This window comes from Electrophorus electricus, chromosome 10 (genome assembly GCF_041902795.1).
Source record: "Electrophorus electricus isolate QZ-2024a chromosome 10, ASM4190279v1, whole genome shotgun sequence".
Lineage (NCBI taxonomy): Eukaryota > Metazoa > Chordata > Actinopteri > Gymnotiformes > Gymnotidae > Electrophorus > Electrophorus electricus.
The window spans coordinates 16,494,832-16,510,122 of NC_137506.1; the positions used below are offsets into that span (position 1 = coordinate 16,494,832).

The window sequence follows — 15,291 nt, forward strand, 5'->3', positions numbered from 1 at the left end:
GCAGTTTCCTTGGTCGTAGTGTGGAGAGTTACACAATGTCATGGAACTGTAAGTACATTAACTACAGAGAATGTGGAATGTGTAAGCGAATGTATTCATTTTTCAAAGAGTGACAGATCTTCCAACACCAGTAAGCATTTTTATTTTGCAAATGAAATATTTTACAGTAGATGTTGACAATTGCTCAAAAGTACCCTGCTAACTTATAGAGATGCCACGAAAGAACAAATTCTGTGAATAACAAAATCTAATTTTTTTTCTACAGACTTAATTCAAATCTACTTAACAAATACAGGTTATTGTAATTCAAACTGAAATGCCCCAGTGTATAGTAAAAGCCATACATTAGCTTCGCAGTGAAAAAAACGGCTCTGCAAACAAGTCTGAAGGTAAAGTCTGTCGGCTTGGACAGCGGGACTCGGTCGGCTCAGGTTGGATGCCACGTTTGCACAGTGCGGAGCCGCGATTCACCATGTGAGGTCACTTCTCACGGCCGCATTCAGTACAGAGAATGTCGTCGCGCTCGGTGAGAAAGCCGCGGCCCACCAGAGACACGGAACACTGCATGCAGGCGAAACATTCGCTGTGCCACTGTCGCTCCTCGAACGAGACGTACTTTGCTCCCGCCAAACCTGCGGCAAGTTCAAAGTTAGCTCAGAGTCAAACCCCCAAAAACCAAACCCTACAGCAGATTATGGTATAAGTCATGCTGATGGTTAATTGACTGTGTCTTTTTCAGGCCATAAACACTTACTCGTGATGGGTTTGGTGCAACCCACACATTTCTTTGCATACAGGTTGCTGAAGCAATCCAGGCAGTAGGGGTAGTTTTCCCTGGACGTGAAGCGCTGTCCTGCCAGTTGCTTCTTGCATCCGATGCATGTAAAACATTCCCGATGCCACGGCTTGTCATGGTAAGTGACCCCACCAGTAGTAATGGCCTTCAGAAAGCATGCACAAATGATTTAGACTCCTGTTGAATTCAGTCAGCTTGCAGCATTAGTCACAGTATATGTAGCAATGCTATATACTGATATCAAATGGCAATGGATGCATAATGCTCTCAGTTTCCCTGGCAACGGGTAGATATACTGCATCACTCACTTTTTTGCAGGCACAGCACTGATAGGCAAACTGCTTCTCGAAACAGGGGATGCAAAAGTAGCTGTTATCTTTGGGGATGAAGGACTTGGTTCCTATTGGCTGCTGACAGCGCTGACACAGAAAGCAGGTCTCATGCCAGCTGTTTCCTTTGTACTCCATTTTCCGTGAGCCTAACCGAAACCCAAACACATACAGCTCTTAAGAACAGATGGGGATTGGCAACACTTAGACTTAATAGCAGTGCATTTCTCTAACAACTGGGCTGGCAATGTACAAATGAGTGTTCCCTAATTCTGGTCCTGCACTACCTCTGTACTGTAAATGTTAATCATCTCTCAGCTCCAGTACTCATCAGAAAGTTAGCAAGCACTTCAACAGTTGGATCACATTTGTTGAGGAAATCAAGTAAAATTCACCAGAACTACAAAACCATCATATACCTCCATAAGCTTCATACATTCTAGTGGGACGGAAATATGACCTTAAATGACTGATATCAACGGCGCACCATTGGATGTCTGTCAGAGATAAATCACTGATTTGGTGCGTTGATGTTGGGCAGCGCATGATACCTGGTATGATAGTTTTCTTGCAGGTAGTGCACTTTGAGGAGTACTCATGGGAGTAGCACTCTGTGCAGAGGAGCAACTCATCCTTAGCAGCAAACGCTTTCTCCACCAAGGAACGGCTGCATTTGGCGCACTTGAAGCAGTTCTCGTGCCAGTGGCGGTCCTTGTATGATAGATCCTTTCATTTACAGAGAGAAAAACTACAGTTAAGAACGGCAATCTTTTTGCTGCCTTTGCTACCTTTTTGTTCTTTTTGTTAGTTTCTATTTGCAGGAGATGGGGGTGCATGAACGGAAGAATTTCTCTTACCTTGCAATTGCACCCAATTGGCAAAGAGCATTCTTCACAGGAGTTGGCAAAGAGGTTCTCATAACACTTGGTGCAATATTGCGTGTCTTCTTTTAAAATGTATTTCTTACCAAGCAGCGAGTCTTTGCAGTAATGGCAATCAAATCGTTCAGTGGACATCGCTGTTGAGGAACAACGAACAGGACCGTACAAACGTTAGCACTTTAGGAGCCCTCAGCAAACAAGGACGTGCTTTTCTGCAGCTACACCATGAAATTGCTATTCTCCTGTTTTTGCAGTGCTCTTGGCAAGCTTCTTTTGCAGATTACTGCAGAGATAGCTACAGCAACATCTTGAAAATTCCAAATGTTTGGCAACAGGATGATTAGGCATGGTGAGTAAAACTGTACCTTCAGTGCAGTGCTGAGCAGTTCAGAGGTGCTGTGAGTGGAGACGTGCAGGGTGACAACCAGGCATAGGGTGGGATGGGATCAACTGGATGCATCGAAAAGACCATCTATAAATACTATTCCCATTATAAGTTGAAATCCCCAGGGAGAATCACCAAGCTGCACATATCTGCACCTTTTATGGGAGTTCACCCACTTAACACTACTTGTGGCGTGTGTGTGTGTGTGTGTGTGTGTGTGTGTGTGTTCGTGTTCGTGTTCGTTCGCGCCCACGTGCGCGTGTGCACGCATGTGCATGCTAAATCACTGAAATAATGTTCCACAGATTGTTTCTTTTGGGTGTTTTTGTTTACCTATTGAGTGAAATAGCGTTTTAAGTTAATCTTATACAAGTTTTTCATGCCATCAGTTTGATTTGTAGGGAAATATTTTAGTACTATAAGCCAAAGCAGTATTTTAAAAAGGTTTACATTTTTCTTTGCTCATGAGCGTATTAACCTGTCACTTACTGCTCTATTTGCCTCAGGTATCTGACATTTGGATTGTTGCATGTCTGCAGACACTCGATGCCTGTGTGTGTCTGTAGAAAAGCCTACAGGCAGTTGCTGGGGACTTAGTATGAGGTAGTGCCAAAAGCTTACTGGATGCCAAGTGTCATAGTAACCACTTCCACTGCCTTGGCTTCGCTTGGCTAAGCATCATCTCAAAGGAGCTGTGAACTGATTCTGCAGAGCCAGATTTCCCAGTGAGGGGCTTTCTTTGAGTTCAGTCAATAATGGCTGAATAAACATGCCATTTCATCACAGAAAACATTTGTTGCAAGCACAAAGTTTATTTGGTAATTAAACATACCTGATTGCAGTGTTTGAGAGTGGCCTGTGTAAATTTTTTCTTTTGTGCTTGGAGTTATGTGTGAACTGAATCCAACTACTTTAAAAATGAATCTTTGAGCATGTAGACATATACCTTTTTAGCTGGATAAGGAATTCATGGACAAAAATAGCACAGGAAGAGCAGCAGTTCAACAGCTTCATCTATCTTGCCTCCACCTAGGGATGTCTTTTGCCCAGCTACAGCAGAGAGGAAATGGCCTCCTTTACGAATACTTAGCATTATTGTCTGTATCCTTATGCTCTTCCAGCATCCATGTCTTCAGTCTAACATGTATAACCTGTTATCATGACCAGCTATGTTTGTGAGTGGACTTGTATTTTTATCCATCACCAGAGGCCTTTTAGCTTGGACAAGTCATGCAGCTGCCGTTTAATTAATCTTTGTGGGTGGCTGATAGCCCCTCCCACAATAAACAAAGATACACAGTCAGAGTTACTAGGCATCAGTAATACCAATACATCTTGCGTTTGTCATTGTATGTATCTTGTGTGTGTGTGCGCGCGTGTGTGCGCGCGCGCGCGCGTGTGTGTGTGTGTGTGTGTGTGTGTGTGTGTGTGTGTGTGTGTGTGTGTAACAAAACAGAGAGGAAAAGAGCATTAGTTTTGATGTGCCTAAACATATCAATGATTGAAGAAGGAAATCTTTAGCTGTTATCTAATATGCAAGGCTACATTTTGATGATCTTCACTGTGGAATTTTTAAAGCTTTAGCTGAAAAGTGACTGTATAAGAGAGACTCTGTATGACCCTTTTAGCTAATTTCAGTGCCTGACACCAGTTTAGCTCTATCTCAGTCTTAACTTGTTACCTTCCTGAGGAAGGTGTTGGTCCACTGAATGATAATTTAACCCCTTGTGAGGACAAGTGTGAGAAAGCAATGCATTAAAGGCTTCAGGCAAACAGCACAGTGATTCCCAAGAAGGACAGCTGCTTAACCTGGTGCTGACAACATAAGTGGGGCTGTTGGCTAGAAATTGGGTACGGCTCCTTTGTAAGGACTGACCTAGCCCCAATCTGGTCTCCCAAAGCTGGGCGATACCCTTACCCAGGCCTCCCCATGCAGGAGGCTTCCTGCTGGAACACAATACACTCAGGAGAGAAGGAGACAGGGAGGTGCGGTGGTGAACCCTGTGATCTTGCAGAATTGTACACCCCCCTCGAGACCCAGCGCACCATTGGAGACACCCAGACCCCCTCAGAGATGCCCATAGAGTAACTGTGAGACAGTGTCGTAGGGCTGGCGGGGGGAACCAGCAATCTTATCATCTCACAGCAGGAGCAAGGTCAGATTCTCCTAATGCACACTGCCATTCTGAAGCAATAATGCTGATGCGCCTTGCTGAATTTGTGACCTCCTGAGTCCTAAGAAGTGAAAATATGTTTGGGAGAGTTTGTTTTGGAGAGTTTGCTTCAGGCAGTCAGGGAAAATGATAATCCCATTAGGGAATTTGCTGAAAAGAAAAAACATTTTATCTATGTACATTGTCTTTCAATTGGGAAATTGTAAATGTCAGAGTTCTAGGAGCCAGCTATCAGGGCTCAGATTAAGTTTACCAACTAAAAAAGACATATTTTGTAGAAAATCCATGCAGACAGAATAATTAAATCCTTAATCTGCACCCAGAAAACAGGCCTCAAATATAATCCATCATAATAAAAGGGGTTCTTAATCCCTGACATTTATGCAGGTACAAAATGATCAGGCCTTTATCACAGGACACCCCCCCCCCCCCCCCCAAAAAAAAACAAAACAAAACAAAAAACAACAAAAAAAAACGGTATCATGCAATACTACACAGCCTTGTGATATAACTTGCCAGGTAGGTTTACTACAAAGTTGGAGTGTTCTAAGTAAGTATCTATGGTGATTTGACTGAGACCTTAGAGTTGGCGAAGTAAACCCAGTGGGTTCAGGAGGATAACTTCAAATGCCAGAGTATCACTTACCAGCGGAGTTACAAACAACAGCCGGAGGATTTAATGGTTAGCATGGCAGCATTGTCCCCTTGGAGACATCAAACAACTTACAGTGCATGTGGTTGGCTATTTATACCATCTGAGATGCGGCTGAAAAAGCACAGAGCTCACTGCAGGATTGTGATTGTAGTGAAGACTATACGCTACTACATGTACAGTGATGCCTTGAAATTCAACACGAAATACCTATTTTTGGGGTCCTCTAAACCTTACGAGCCACGTCTGGGTCAATGAAGGTACTGTAGACTGGAAGTTCTACCACTCAGGTTACTCCTGACTGTTAAGTGGTTCTTGGATTGCCTAAAAAGTATGACGATTCCATTTAAATGTAAATGATATAAGTGGTATGTAGAGGTACGAGTTTTGAATGCATATGTACTAATAAGACAGTGAGAGTTCCAGTGAGCAAAATAGTATCCTTTTTTTCCTCAGGGAATAAGGTCATTTGATATCCTGGAAACACCATGCAGTTTTGAATGTGTTAATATTTATTCACACCACACAGTGGTACACGTGGAATTTAATTTAGTCATTTTATTTTCATGACACTAACAGACGTCTACAGTAAATCATTTGGCAAATAATGTTTTGGCAGAATATTTTGCAATGATTGGTTCAAAACACCTTCCAGTCCTTTTGCACATAGGGAATGTAGGTCATTTCAAATGGGAGTCCATAATGCATAGAGAAATACTCTGTGTCACCAGTCTAAATGTACAACCCAGCAGAGACACGCAGCACTAACATACTCAAAATGCAAAGACTGTTTGTTAAAGGGAACCAGGAACTCACAGCAAACACTGCAAGAGCGTACAAGAGCGCGAGAGAGAGAGAGAGAGAGAGAGAAAGTGACAGAAAGAGACAATGATACAGTACAAATGCATTCCATGAATACAGTCAGGAAGCAACCTCTGTTTCACATAATTGTGAAGAATGCAAATGTATAAATAAAAGTCTCCCCCAACCCCCTTTAGTTTGTTTCTTTTTGCCATGTCGCTTCTGACACTGATTCAGTATGCGACCGCTGCACACTCAAAGTCAGGTGGACATGTCAGCTCTCAGGTGAATATTTTGTGGAAGGTCTCAGTCTAAGAGTGTCAGAGGGATTACACCTAATCCCCAAACTATTCATATTTTCCTTAGGAACACTGCCACGTCGGAGAATGCCCTTTCCAGTTCGCTGTCAGCTCTGCTTTTAAGACACCAGAGTTTTTTTCTCGTCCACTTCTTGTCCTCTGACAGAGGACCTTCTTGATGGCCTACATCATACATCATATTTTAATGCGTTCACTTGTCCTCACAGTATTTGACAGCTACAGGTTAGACATCCTCACACAGCTATTTACAGTACATACAGAGTGATCACAGCTTATTCTTATTGTACAAACATTAAAGATTGATCAAAGAATTGTCCTGTGTATAGTACATTTAAAGTAACACCATCTCTGTGTTTCTAAAAAAAAAAAGGTTAATGTAGAATTTGATCACACAAGTTTGACATTGGATAACAATAAAAACACAGTACAGATATACCAAACCCAAAAGCGGTTAAAATGGCATAAGCTTCTTTCAAAAGTCACCCAACACATATAGAATACGAAAGATAAGTAAGAAAACAGGTATTTTGCAATATCTTCTGCAGTGAGGAGCCTGTGACAATTGAACACCATAATACAGTTGATGCACAGCTACATAATAGATTCGAGTTTTCTTGCATGTTGTTCCAGCAAAGAGAAAAAAAAAAACATTCAAAAGGTGGGATGTAAATGATGTTTTAGCTCTGTTCACCTGGGCTGACTTTCTACATTGTTTTTAATGGGCAGTAAAAGTGAACAAAAGTCCCTGACAAGAAAAATTTGTCATTGCCTTCTGAAGAGTATTGAGCAGTGTTTTATAAGTTTTTGCTCACAATACTCTGTAAGTGCTTCATACAGCATTGCATTGGTTGCACCTATGCTTTCAGTTAAAACCTAAATTAAACCTTTGGCACAAAACAAGTTTACTAAGCTTATGCTTATCTAGGATTGGTGTGCCGCCTTCATCACCATCCATGAATCCACCCACCACAAGTTTGCTTGTAGAACCATAAATGTTCATAACTATAGAACGATAACTGAACCATAACATATAACATCTACAATAAATCTAAATTTACATGAAAGAAAAATTGTCTACATTAATCCGTGGAAATTCCACTGAACTCCCACAAACAGAGACCGATTGAAACAAGGATGGCTCATGCACCAAGCCCATATGGTCATTGCTGAAAGATGATTTGTAGGTGTGTGGATACAATGGTCCTGCACACTTCCATCTGCATGTCAAACTTGGGCTCACAAATCAGCATATTACCATCTGTTTGACAAGAGATAATGCAACATTTAAATATTTCAAATGATGAAATATACATTGGTGTTATGCAGACCCAAGCCAGATAAAATTATGCCACATATGACAAAGGCTGTTCGAGTTACTTCCTTACAAGGTAATGGAAAAAGTGAAAAGCAGATTTTCCCAAAATAGACACTACACACTTTACAGCAGGTGGGCTACACACACGGCTTCAGCATCATAAACAATGCATAGATGACTGATAAATGCTAACATCTACACAATATCAGAATGAAATAAATAAGATACAAATAGTTCATATTGAACAATTACATATTACTTTCTCTGGAATACCTGTTTTATCGCCCGTTATGAATAGTCATACAGCATGTGCACATGGAATGCCATTTTGAATCACATTTGATAAGTGGATATCTCATGAAATATGTTAAATAAGAAGGCATTAAGAAAAAATACAGTAGCAAACGTTATCACTTAATAAAATATGCTCTTTGTGTCCAAAATGAATAAATATGGAAGATGATGTAAACTAAAACCACCAAAATAAATTAATGTCTACTTTGGACCATTTTATAAAAATAAAACGGAGCAGTCTATGCGGCTAGTGGTAGTACCTCATTTGAAGCGAATTATATCCGGCTCTTGTTGCCTGCCTATCATTCGTTCAACTGACCATCAGATAATCTGCATTTATCTGATCCTAGATTAAGCCCAATACCATTTGTCAAGATTGTTAAATGCCTTGTACTCATTGTGCCTTCTGATGTAATCGCAGGCAAGGCATGTGTGTTCGGCCCAGAAGTAGGCTTTCTTAACCTTGAAGTGTTTGCGCCAGTTAAAGTACCTCAGATACAGCTCCTCGTTTTTGTCTAGAAGAAGAAGGTAATCGGCCAGCTCTTTCGGGGAGGAGAAGTCATCGACGTGGATGAAAGCATCGCCCTCCACAAAATTCTGATAGTTCTCCCTAGGTGGGCCCAGAACCACTGGCACCGTGCCAACAGAGAGAGGGTTGTACAGCTTCTCTGTGATATAGTCTTTGTGAATGGAGTTTTCAAATGCCAAATAGAATTTGCAGCTGGCGATGGTGGGGAAATAGTCCTGGTCGGATATGTACTCGCCAAAAGCTTGGCCGTATGCGTGAATCTCTATGTGCTTGTACAACTCATTGTAGTACTTCACTCTGACATGGTCTGGGTTCCAGTTGCTCACGATCCAACAAATCAGCTTGTTCTTGCTCGGTGGTACAAAGTCTTCGTCTCCATGAGCTGCAACGATGGCTCCATAAGGCACTTCAATATCAGAATCCTGACGATAGTTCAGAGTCAGATTGAACAAGTTTTCAATCCCGGGCAACTGGGATGAATGCGACGGTGACTCGAGGTTCATCCAGATCCATTTCTGGAGAGGAGGTCGATATGCCGGTGGTATGTTGGACAGGTCAGCGCTGATGTCCCTGTGGTGAATAACAACGGCATCGGACTTATTGTATAGGTTACGGTCTGCAGTTATGAAGCAGCCCTCAATATTGAAGAGGGAGCTGCAGACATTCAGGTCGTAGGTCTCGCCAAATGGCCATAGCCAGACAAGCACTATGGTCTGGTTCTGGTCGCTTCTGTTGGACAGGAGGCTCTTGACTCGGGCAGTGGAGGTTTCAGATTCAACAGGGCCTGACAGCCAACTAGTGGATGGTTTGATGTACATCAAAAACACAGTCACAAAACAGCCCAGTAAGAAGGTGCCGAGCAGAAGGGGTCGTAGAATTCTGTGAGTTGGTGCAGATGGCATACTCTGGCCTTTAAAAGATATTACATAAAAGAAAAAAAAGCATGGCTATGAGGAAGAGCAGTGACATTAAATGTTATAAAGAAAAAAACCTGAGTATTCAAAAGTGCACATATTCAACCATGTTGCTATATCAAATGTGTGGCTTATTCTTTTTTGTACCTGGTAGGTTTGCTGTTATTCAGGAACAGAAATGATGCTATGAAGCAGGTGCTAGGTTTTGGATATTCTGCTTTTTTAATGGTAAAAAAAAATAAACCAAATTGTAGCTACGAAGAGCTAAAAAACATTTGAATCTCTAGGTGGTCCAGCGTTGGAAACAGGTTCTCAGCGAGGGTCCCTTTGGGAAAGATGAAACAACAGTTACCTCATTTCTTCTTGGTGAACGCAAAACAAATTACAGAATACCATAAATAAAATCCTAACGTAATCCTTTACTTAGTGACTGAAAGAATAAATTAATTGTCCTACCTAATAATAAAAGACATTGCATCGTTTTATTTTATTTTATTTTCAATTTTAGCGCGTGGTAATACTGCCATCTTCAGGACAGTCGTATGATTAGCCCACCTACGGACTCGGGGGTGTATGCATCCTGAAGACATTTCCAAACAACAACAAACAAAACCGTGGGGGATGAGCTCCTCACCTTGAGCAGGGCATCGCCCAGTTTGCTTCTGCTCAGTTTATTTAGACATATGTTCCCTGAGCTTATAATATCAACAAGACTTTTCATAAGCTTTCCATTTCTTGCCCTGGGTTTGTATTTGAGATCTCAACACAGATGGGTTACTGATATAAATGCAAGCCCTAAGAAATATGACAAATTATTTTTAAAGGCCTGTCATTTGTGCATTACACTCCAAAGCCCCTTAGAAAATAGCACTGAATCAATACAATCTGCTCGTGGTGGTAGAAAAAAAAGAGAAACAATGAGTTTACATAGTCTATCTTGATCCGTCAAAAATATTTTTATCTTAAATAAAATAAACTGAAATGTAATAATGCGCAATGGATGCAACCACTCACTGATAACCACTCACTGACTGGCCTTGTATAATTCTCAACGGATTATAACCTTTTTACTACTTTTATATTTTCCCTTCACTTGCCTTTCCGTTTATTGCAGAAAATATTATGCGTTTGGGCAACTTACTGATAAAAATGTCCATTTGCATATAATGCACATGCACATTATGCAGTAAAATAAAGATGTTGGGTAAGATAGAACGTTCCTAAATTGGTGTCTAACTCCTATTCTGTAAAAACAGAGACTCGTTTTAAATGTGTGGTGATTATTTAGGGCATATAGGGGGAGTTGCATGGGTGGTAGTAGACTAGTGCGCTCACGTGTTTTAGGGCGAAAAAAATACAGTAGCAAAGGAGACCACGGCAGGAAAACCTTTTTATAAGAATGTGTGCGAAGGAGTGAGTACATTTCATTGTAGTTCGTTATAATTCTGTTAAACAACATTTTAAGAGAGAGCAAATGAAATCGTTTCCTCAGTCTCCGCTTTGAACCCAAACGTTCTCGCTATAACAGATAGCCTACCCATAAATGGTAGGTTATCATCCACAGTGAGCATTTATTTTCAGAGGTGGTACTGAAGGTCACCTATAACAGCTTATAACACGTATGACATCAACGACTGACATGGCTGTGTCCATACTGCCTATAAGATTTTTTTAAATGCATCTAACCGCCTTGATGTATTTAACCGCCTTCCAGTTTTAAGCAATACCGCATCGTACTCAAAAAAGGTCGCAAGGATCCCGCGAAGAACGTGTCTGCCTGCTCCTTTAGTTATCCCGACGACTCAAAAATCTCAGAAAGCTCGAGAAATAAGCGATTGTAATAACAGTAGGCATTACCCGATTGTATGTTTAACATTTGTGTGTGAAATGAGTCGCAGAACGAGCGTCACTTGCGCTGCTTTTCGCATGAAGCTCACTTAAACCAGGTAACCTTCGTCATATAGCGGGAAAAAGCCGTTCACTCACCATTCCCTTGATTGACATAGCCTAATTGCGGGAAATCAACATCACGCTAGTCCCTTCATTGTAGATTCCGGCCTGTGTATTCCATACAGCATAGAAAAATCCTCAGTGATGGTTGGCTGATATTTGACAGAACGGGGCTCGAAGGGACCCGAACCCATGTCTTGTAATCAGCTGATACAGCGATGTCCCTTGAATCGTAAATAATATAAATTTCGGTGTATCAAGACATAAAAAGTGCGCCAATTGAAAATACGCCGAAGATTTGAGCAACCGCGACACTTCAAAAGATACAAGGCATGTGATGCGATGTGGTATAATGTCCCCACTGGCTGCTCATGCGCCAGTTACCTTTCTGGTGTTTACCGTCAATGCGGTTCTATGAAGCGTATATCGGTCTGCACTCCGATGAAGCATGTACAACACAAGAGATATTTGATGCGTACGTAAATCTGGAGAACTACACCTAATTGCAACAAACTTGACTGATCAAATTGGAAATATCAGAGTTGTGATAAATCAGAGAAATTATCAATAGAAATACTATTCAGTGAGATAATCATTGGCGGCCAGTCCCATAGAATCCACTCTGTATCCGTTGGAGAGGGAGAAAGTGACAATAGCATATTCCACAAACTGATATTCTATCACTCAAACATTGTTCAAACTGCAGTAAATTAATACAGCACTGTACATTGATTATCTCAAACGTTTAGGTGATCTTGCATTTAATTACACAATTAAAAAATTAATGATTTGTGGATCTAATTCTAGACTTTAGAATAGGTCTACTTGCATATATTTCTGGACACAGTTGACTCAGTCACTGTCTTTGACTATATACATAAATTTTGAAGGACAGAGTATTAAGTGTTATAATTGCACCTGGCATTTCAACATTAACCCTAATGCAAAGAAGCAGTCACTACAAGATCTTAATACCCCCCAAAGCACATAATTCTGTATACAAGATGTAAATGTTTGGCCCAACCGGTCATAATTAGATCACATACACATTCATGACAGTATCAGTGTAATGCACATGGGACAAGAAAGAAAATCAATCACTCATAACATTCACCAAATGCCTGAGATCACTCAATGGTAATCTATCTATGCACTCACTGGAGCCATTTCAGTTGCTCTTCTCTGAAATTCTTTGCCCATCTTTTTGTAATCTCTAAATACACAGTAGATTTATGAGGTAGGTAGTCCAAGTAGGCGGTCTGCCTTCCCGTTTTAGGGACAGCTGTCTCGATCTGAGTACCCTCGTGCCATTCGTTAAATGAGGTTATGGAGATTACATCTGGCCTTGTGTCCAGCGCTGCTCTCAGAGAAGTCTCGTAGTATCTCCCGTTGATACGGTTCCGCGTATTCTGTGTGTTCCAAGGCCTAATGCTAGTGTCAATGTAGCCAGGGCCTACGCTAGGTATGAAAATCAAATTGTTTCCATTGCAGAAAGCCTTAATGGACTTCCAGTTACGGTGTGTGGAGCCATAGGAGAAGCCATTAGTTGCAAAGTAAGTGTAAATGCCATCAAAGCCAGCAGCCAATATGTCCTGCATGTGCTTCTCCTCCACAAGCAGAGCGATGAAGACACCATCGTATAGGGTGTTTCTGATGCTTCTCTCACCAGTTCTCTTAAGCATTTGTGCCCAGCTGTCAGGACTTTGCAAATATGAGTCATATATATAATACAAGGGAAGGAGCTTCCCAGTGTTTGATCTGTACTTGAAAAAAGCGGGATGGTCTCCATATCTATGTGAAGCGGAAAATAACATTTAACAATTCAAAGTGACAATGATGCAGCAAATTGAAGTTAGTTTGCAAAGAAAAGGGTGGGTGAGATACAGGCACACATTGTTCATTCACTAGTTTCAGCCTGCTTACACAATGTAGCCTTGTTTTGCAGTTACTCCAAAAATACCTATGCTAAAGTAATGTCCACTACATAAAAGGAGCAAGGGGATTTGACAACTCCTGTTCCTTTGTGGTTGTTGTTGTTGTTTTGTTTTTGTTTTTTGTTTTTTTTTTGGGGGGGGGGGGTAGGGATTTTTTAAAAATTTAAAATCATCCTCCATTTAGGTTATCAAAACCAAGTAGGGGGAGTGATAAAAAGGCAGGACTAAAAAGAGTTTTGTATAATAATAAAATGTAGTATAATACTTACTTGTCTACAATATACTTGATATTTTCAAGCATACTTCTTTCATCTCGTCCTTTGTATGGTTCAATATGAAAAACTACCTGTACAGGAGAATTGTCAAAGTGAATAATTAGTCGTTAAACATTTCTTTAGAGATACTTGGATGAAGTGAAGGGTTGTAGCAGTGTGGAATGTTAAGGTGCACCCTCCAACTGAACATATATTTCTACCTTCACTTGGTACTTATCAGCTACATCCAAGATCAAAGGCATGATGTCTTCAGTTGGTTCACCATTATCATCCTTCATACCGGGTGGGTACCAGGACACTGCAAGAACACCTACATGCCAGAAGTGAGCACCATGTTACAACACCATCACAAATCACATACACATACACTTGGAAACTTATTACAGTTACAGTGCATTGCTCACATCATTTACATATAACAAAGCCACCTCTTACCGACAGCGGCAGCTCGTATCTGCTGCATGTGTGCCTCGATGACAGAGGGATCTCTAGAGCTGTATGCACCCATGGCGGGGTAGAAATTGGCTCCAATGTCATCTGGAGGCTGATGTCTTCCTGTTGGGTAGCCTGCTGCCACTTTTGGGTCCCAGTGTGGTAGGAGAGGGTGATCCCAATGAATGTACTTTCCATCGAACTGAGGGTTTCCATACCATATGTAGTAGAAAATATGCATGCTGTAGTTTGGAGGAGGAAAATCTTGAGCTTCGCTATTGAGCCTTTCCTCTGGAGTTTTTCTGCTCACAACACCTGCTGCTCTGCTGTGAGTCTCTGCATCACTGTGGGCTTGCAGATGGCCGTCTTCCTGCCTTTTCTGCAGCAAGACTCCATGCAGAAAGGCATCTGCTGAGCTATTGTCATCTGGGGTCAGGCTTTTCAGAATGATAGTTATGACAAATATGAGAAAGCACAGGGCAGCTCCAGTGATGCAGGACTTCCGTCTAAATCTCGCCATTCCTATGGAAGCAGGTCCATTCCAGGTAAAACAGCCCAGTAAGCAGTCCTGTGGCAATTTTGACTCTGGCACCTTGAAGACCTTTCTGGATCATGGTGTTTCTTTGGACTGAAAAACAGACACATTCACTGAAGTTAGTCAGTTGTATATAGCTATGCATGCTCATCTACACATGCTTATGAAAACATATCTGTTACTTACACACTTATATGTTCACATGTGAAAAGACATGGGCCTGTTATTGTCAGATTCATCAAACTGCACAATTAATTTGGACTATGTTGATCTCAGAGACCCATTTCTCTTTTAGACCAGCCAGCTAAACGAGACCGGGGGTGGTGGGTGACGTTTTCTTACAAGACAAAAGCATAGCCTATGACACAGATCACAGAACATTATCATCAGTTTGTGGAGAAAGAGGCGCTCTGTTCCTAAAATAACACTGCCTGGTTATAAACGTAGCCAGTAAGGAGTTACTTAGCTAGGTGTACTAAAAGTTAGAAGTTAAAACAACAAACATCTGCATATAAAAACAATGAGGGAATAAGGATCATTAATAAGTAAAAGATGAAGTTGACTACCTTTGGTGACATGAATCAAAAGGTGATCTGCATTGCGGCAAGAAGTGTCTTCTTAGCACTGTTGTAGTCCGACCATTAACACCAACTACCGAAATGTACGCGGAAGTGTAAGCAAAGGAAGGGGCTTCGTATGCTCGCATAGTGCATATTGGGCAAATTCCCTGATCTTCAAATCATTAACTCCCGGAAATGTGTACGACATACAGGTC

General features: G+C 41.3%; 3 protein-coding genes and 1 long non-coding RNA gene across 6 annotated transcripts; 1 reads left to right on the plus strand and 3 right to left on the minus strand.

Moving 5' to 3' along the window:
* Positions 1-20: 20 nt before the first annotated feature.
* On the plus strand, positions 21-4,846 carry LOC145659474 (uncharacterized). Its single transcript, XR_014125701.1, has 4 exons — positions 21-48; positions 798-914; positions 2,261-2,355; positions 2,898-4,846. It is a non-coding gene; the product is annotated as an uncharacterized LOC145659474 (long non-coding RNA).
* On the minus strand, positions 127-2,479 carry fhl5 (four and a half LIM domains 5). Its single transcript, XM_027030858.3, has 6 exons — positions 2,372-2,479; positions 1,983-2,143; positions 1,677-1,851; positions 1,105-1,274; positions 755-941; positions 127-632 (listed from the first exon to the last, which is right to left on the minus strand). Exons 2-6 carry the CDS (start codon positions 2,139-2,141, stop codon positions 481-483), a joined length of 843 nt encoding a protein of 280 aa, XP_026886659.1. The 5' UTR covers positions 2,142-2,143; positions 2,372-2,479; the 3' UTR covers positions 127-480.
* Positions 4,847-5,744: 898 nt separating the features above from the next.
* On the minus strand, positions 5,745-11,827 carry fut9a (fucosyltransferase 9a). 2 transcript variants are annotated; one of them, XM_027030877.3, is made up of 3 exons: positions 11,377-11,827; positions 9,538-9,715; positions 5,745-9,386 (listed from the first exon to the last, which is right to left on the minus strand). In XM_027030877.3, the coding sequence occupies exon 3, from the start codon at positions 9,376-9,378 to the stop codon at positions 8,299-8,301; it is 1,080 nt and encodes a 359-aa protein (XP_026886678.1). In that variant the 5' UTR covers positions 9,379-9,386; positions 9,538-9,715; positions 11,377-11,827; the 3' UTR covers positions 5,745-8,298. The 2 variants fall into 2 exon arrangements, with proteins under 2 accessions (XP_026886678.1, XP_081578159.1); XM_081722033.1 differs by having other exon boundaries at positions 5,745-9,715.
* A 566-nt stretch (positions 11,828-12,393) lies between these two features.
* On the minus strand, positions 12,394-15,291 carry manea (mannosidase, endo-alpha). 2 transcript variants are annotated; one of them, XM_027030875.3, is made up of 6 exons: positions 15,083-15,291; positions 14,703-14,874; positions 13,985-14,609; positions 13,750-13,859; positions 13,544-13,620; positions 12,394-13,131 (listed from the first exon to the last, which is right to left on the minus strand). In XM_027030875.3, the coding sequence occupies exons 3-6, from the start codon at positions 14,499-14,501 to the stop codon at positions 12,495-12,497; spliced, it is 1,341 nt and encodes a 446-aa protein (XP_026886676.1). In that variant the 5' UTR covers positions 14,502-14,609; positions 14,703-14,874; positions 15,083-15,291; the 3' UTR covers positions 12,394-12,494. The 2 variants fall into 2 exon arrangements, with proteins under 2 accessions (XP_026886676.1, XP_026886677.1); XM_027030876.3 differs by lacking the exon at positions 14,703-14,874.

Excerpts from the sequence above, each read along its gene's own strand:
- manea (XM_027030876.3), bottom strand. The coding sequence starts at position 14,501 with ATGGCGAGATTTAGACGGAAGTCCTGCATCACTGGAGCTGCCCTGTGC. Across the intron at positions 13,860-13,984 it reads GATACGAGCTGCCGCTGTCG|GTGTTCTTGCAGTGTCCTGG; the intron begins GTAAGAGGTGGC and ends TCTGGCATGTAG. Across the intron at positions 13,621-13,749 it reads CTGATAAGTACCAAGTGAAG|GTAGTTTTTCATATTGAACC; the intron begins GTAGAAATATAT and ends TCTCCTGTACAG.
- fut9a (XM_027030877.3), bottom strand. The coding sequence starts at position 9,378 with ATGCCATCTGCACCAACTCACAGAATTCTACGACCCCTTCTGCTCGGC.
- fhl5 (XM_027030858.3), bottom strand. The coding sequence starts at position 2,141 with ATGTCCACTGAACGATTTGATTGCCATTACTGCAAAGACTCGCTGCTT. Across the intron at positions 1,852-1,982 it reads CAATTGGGTGCAATTGCAAG|GATCTATCATACAAGGACCG; the intron begins GTAAGAGAAATT and ends TGTAAATGAAAG. Across the intron at positions 942-1,104 it reads AGTGCTGTGCCTGCAAAAAA|GCCATTACTACTGGTGGGGT; the intron begins GTGAGTGATGCA and ends TGCTTTCTGAAG.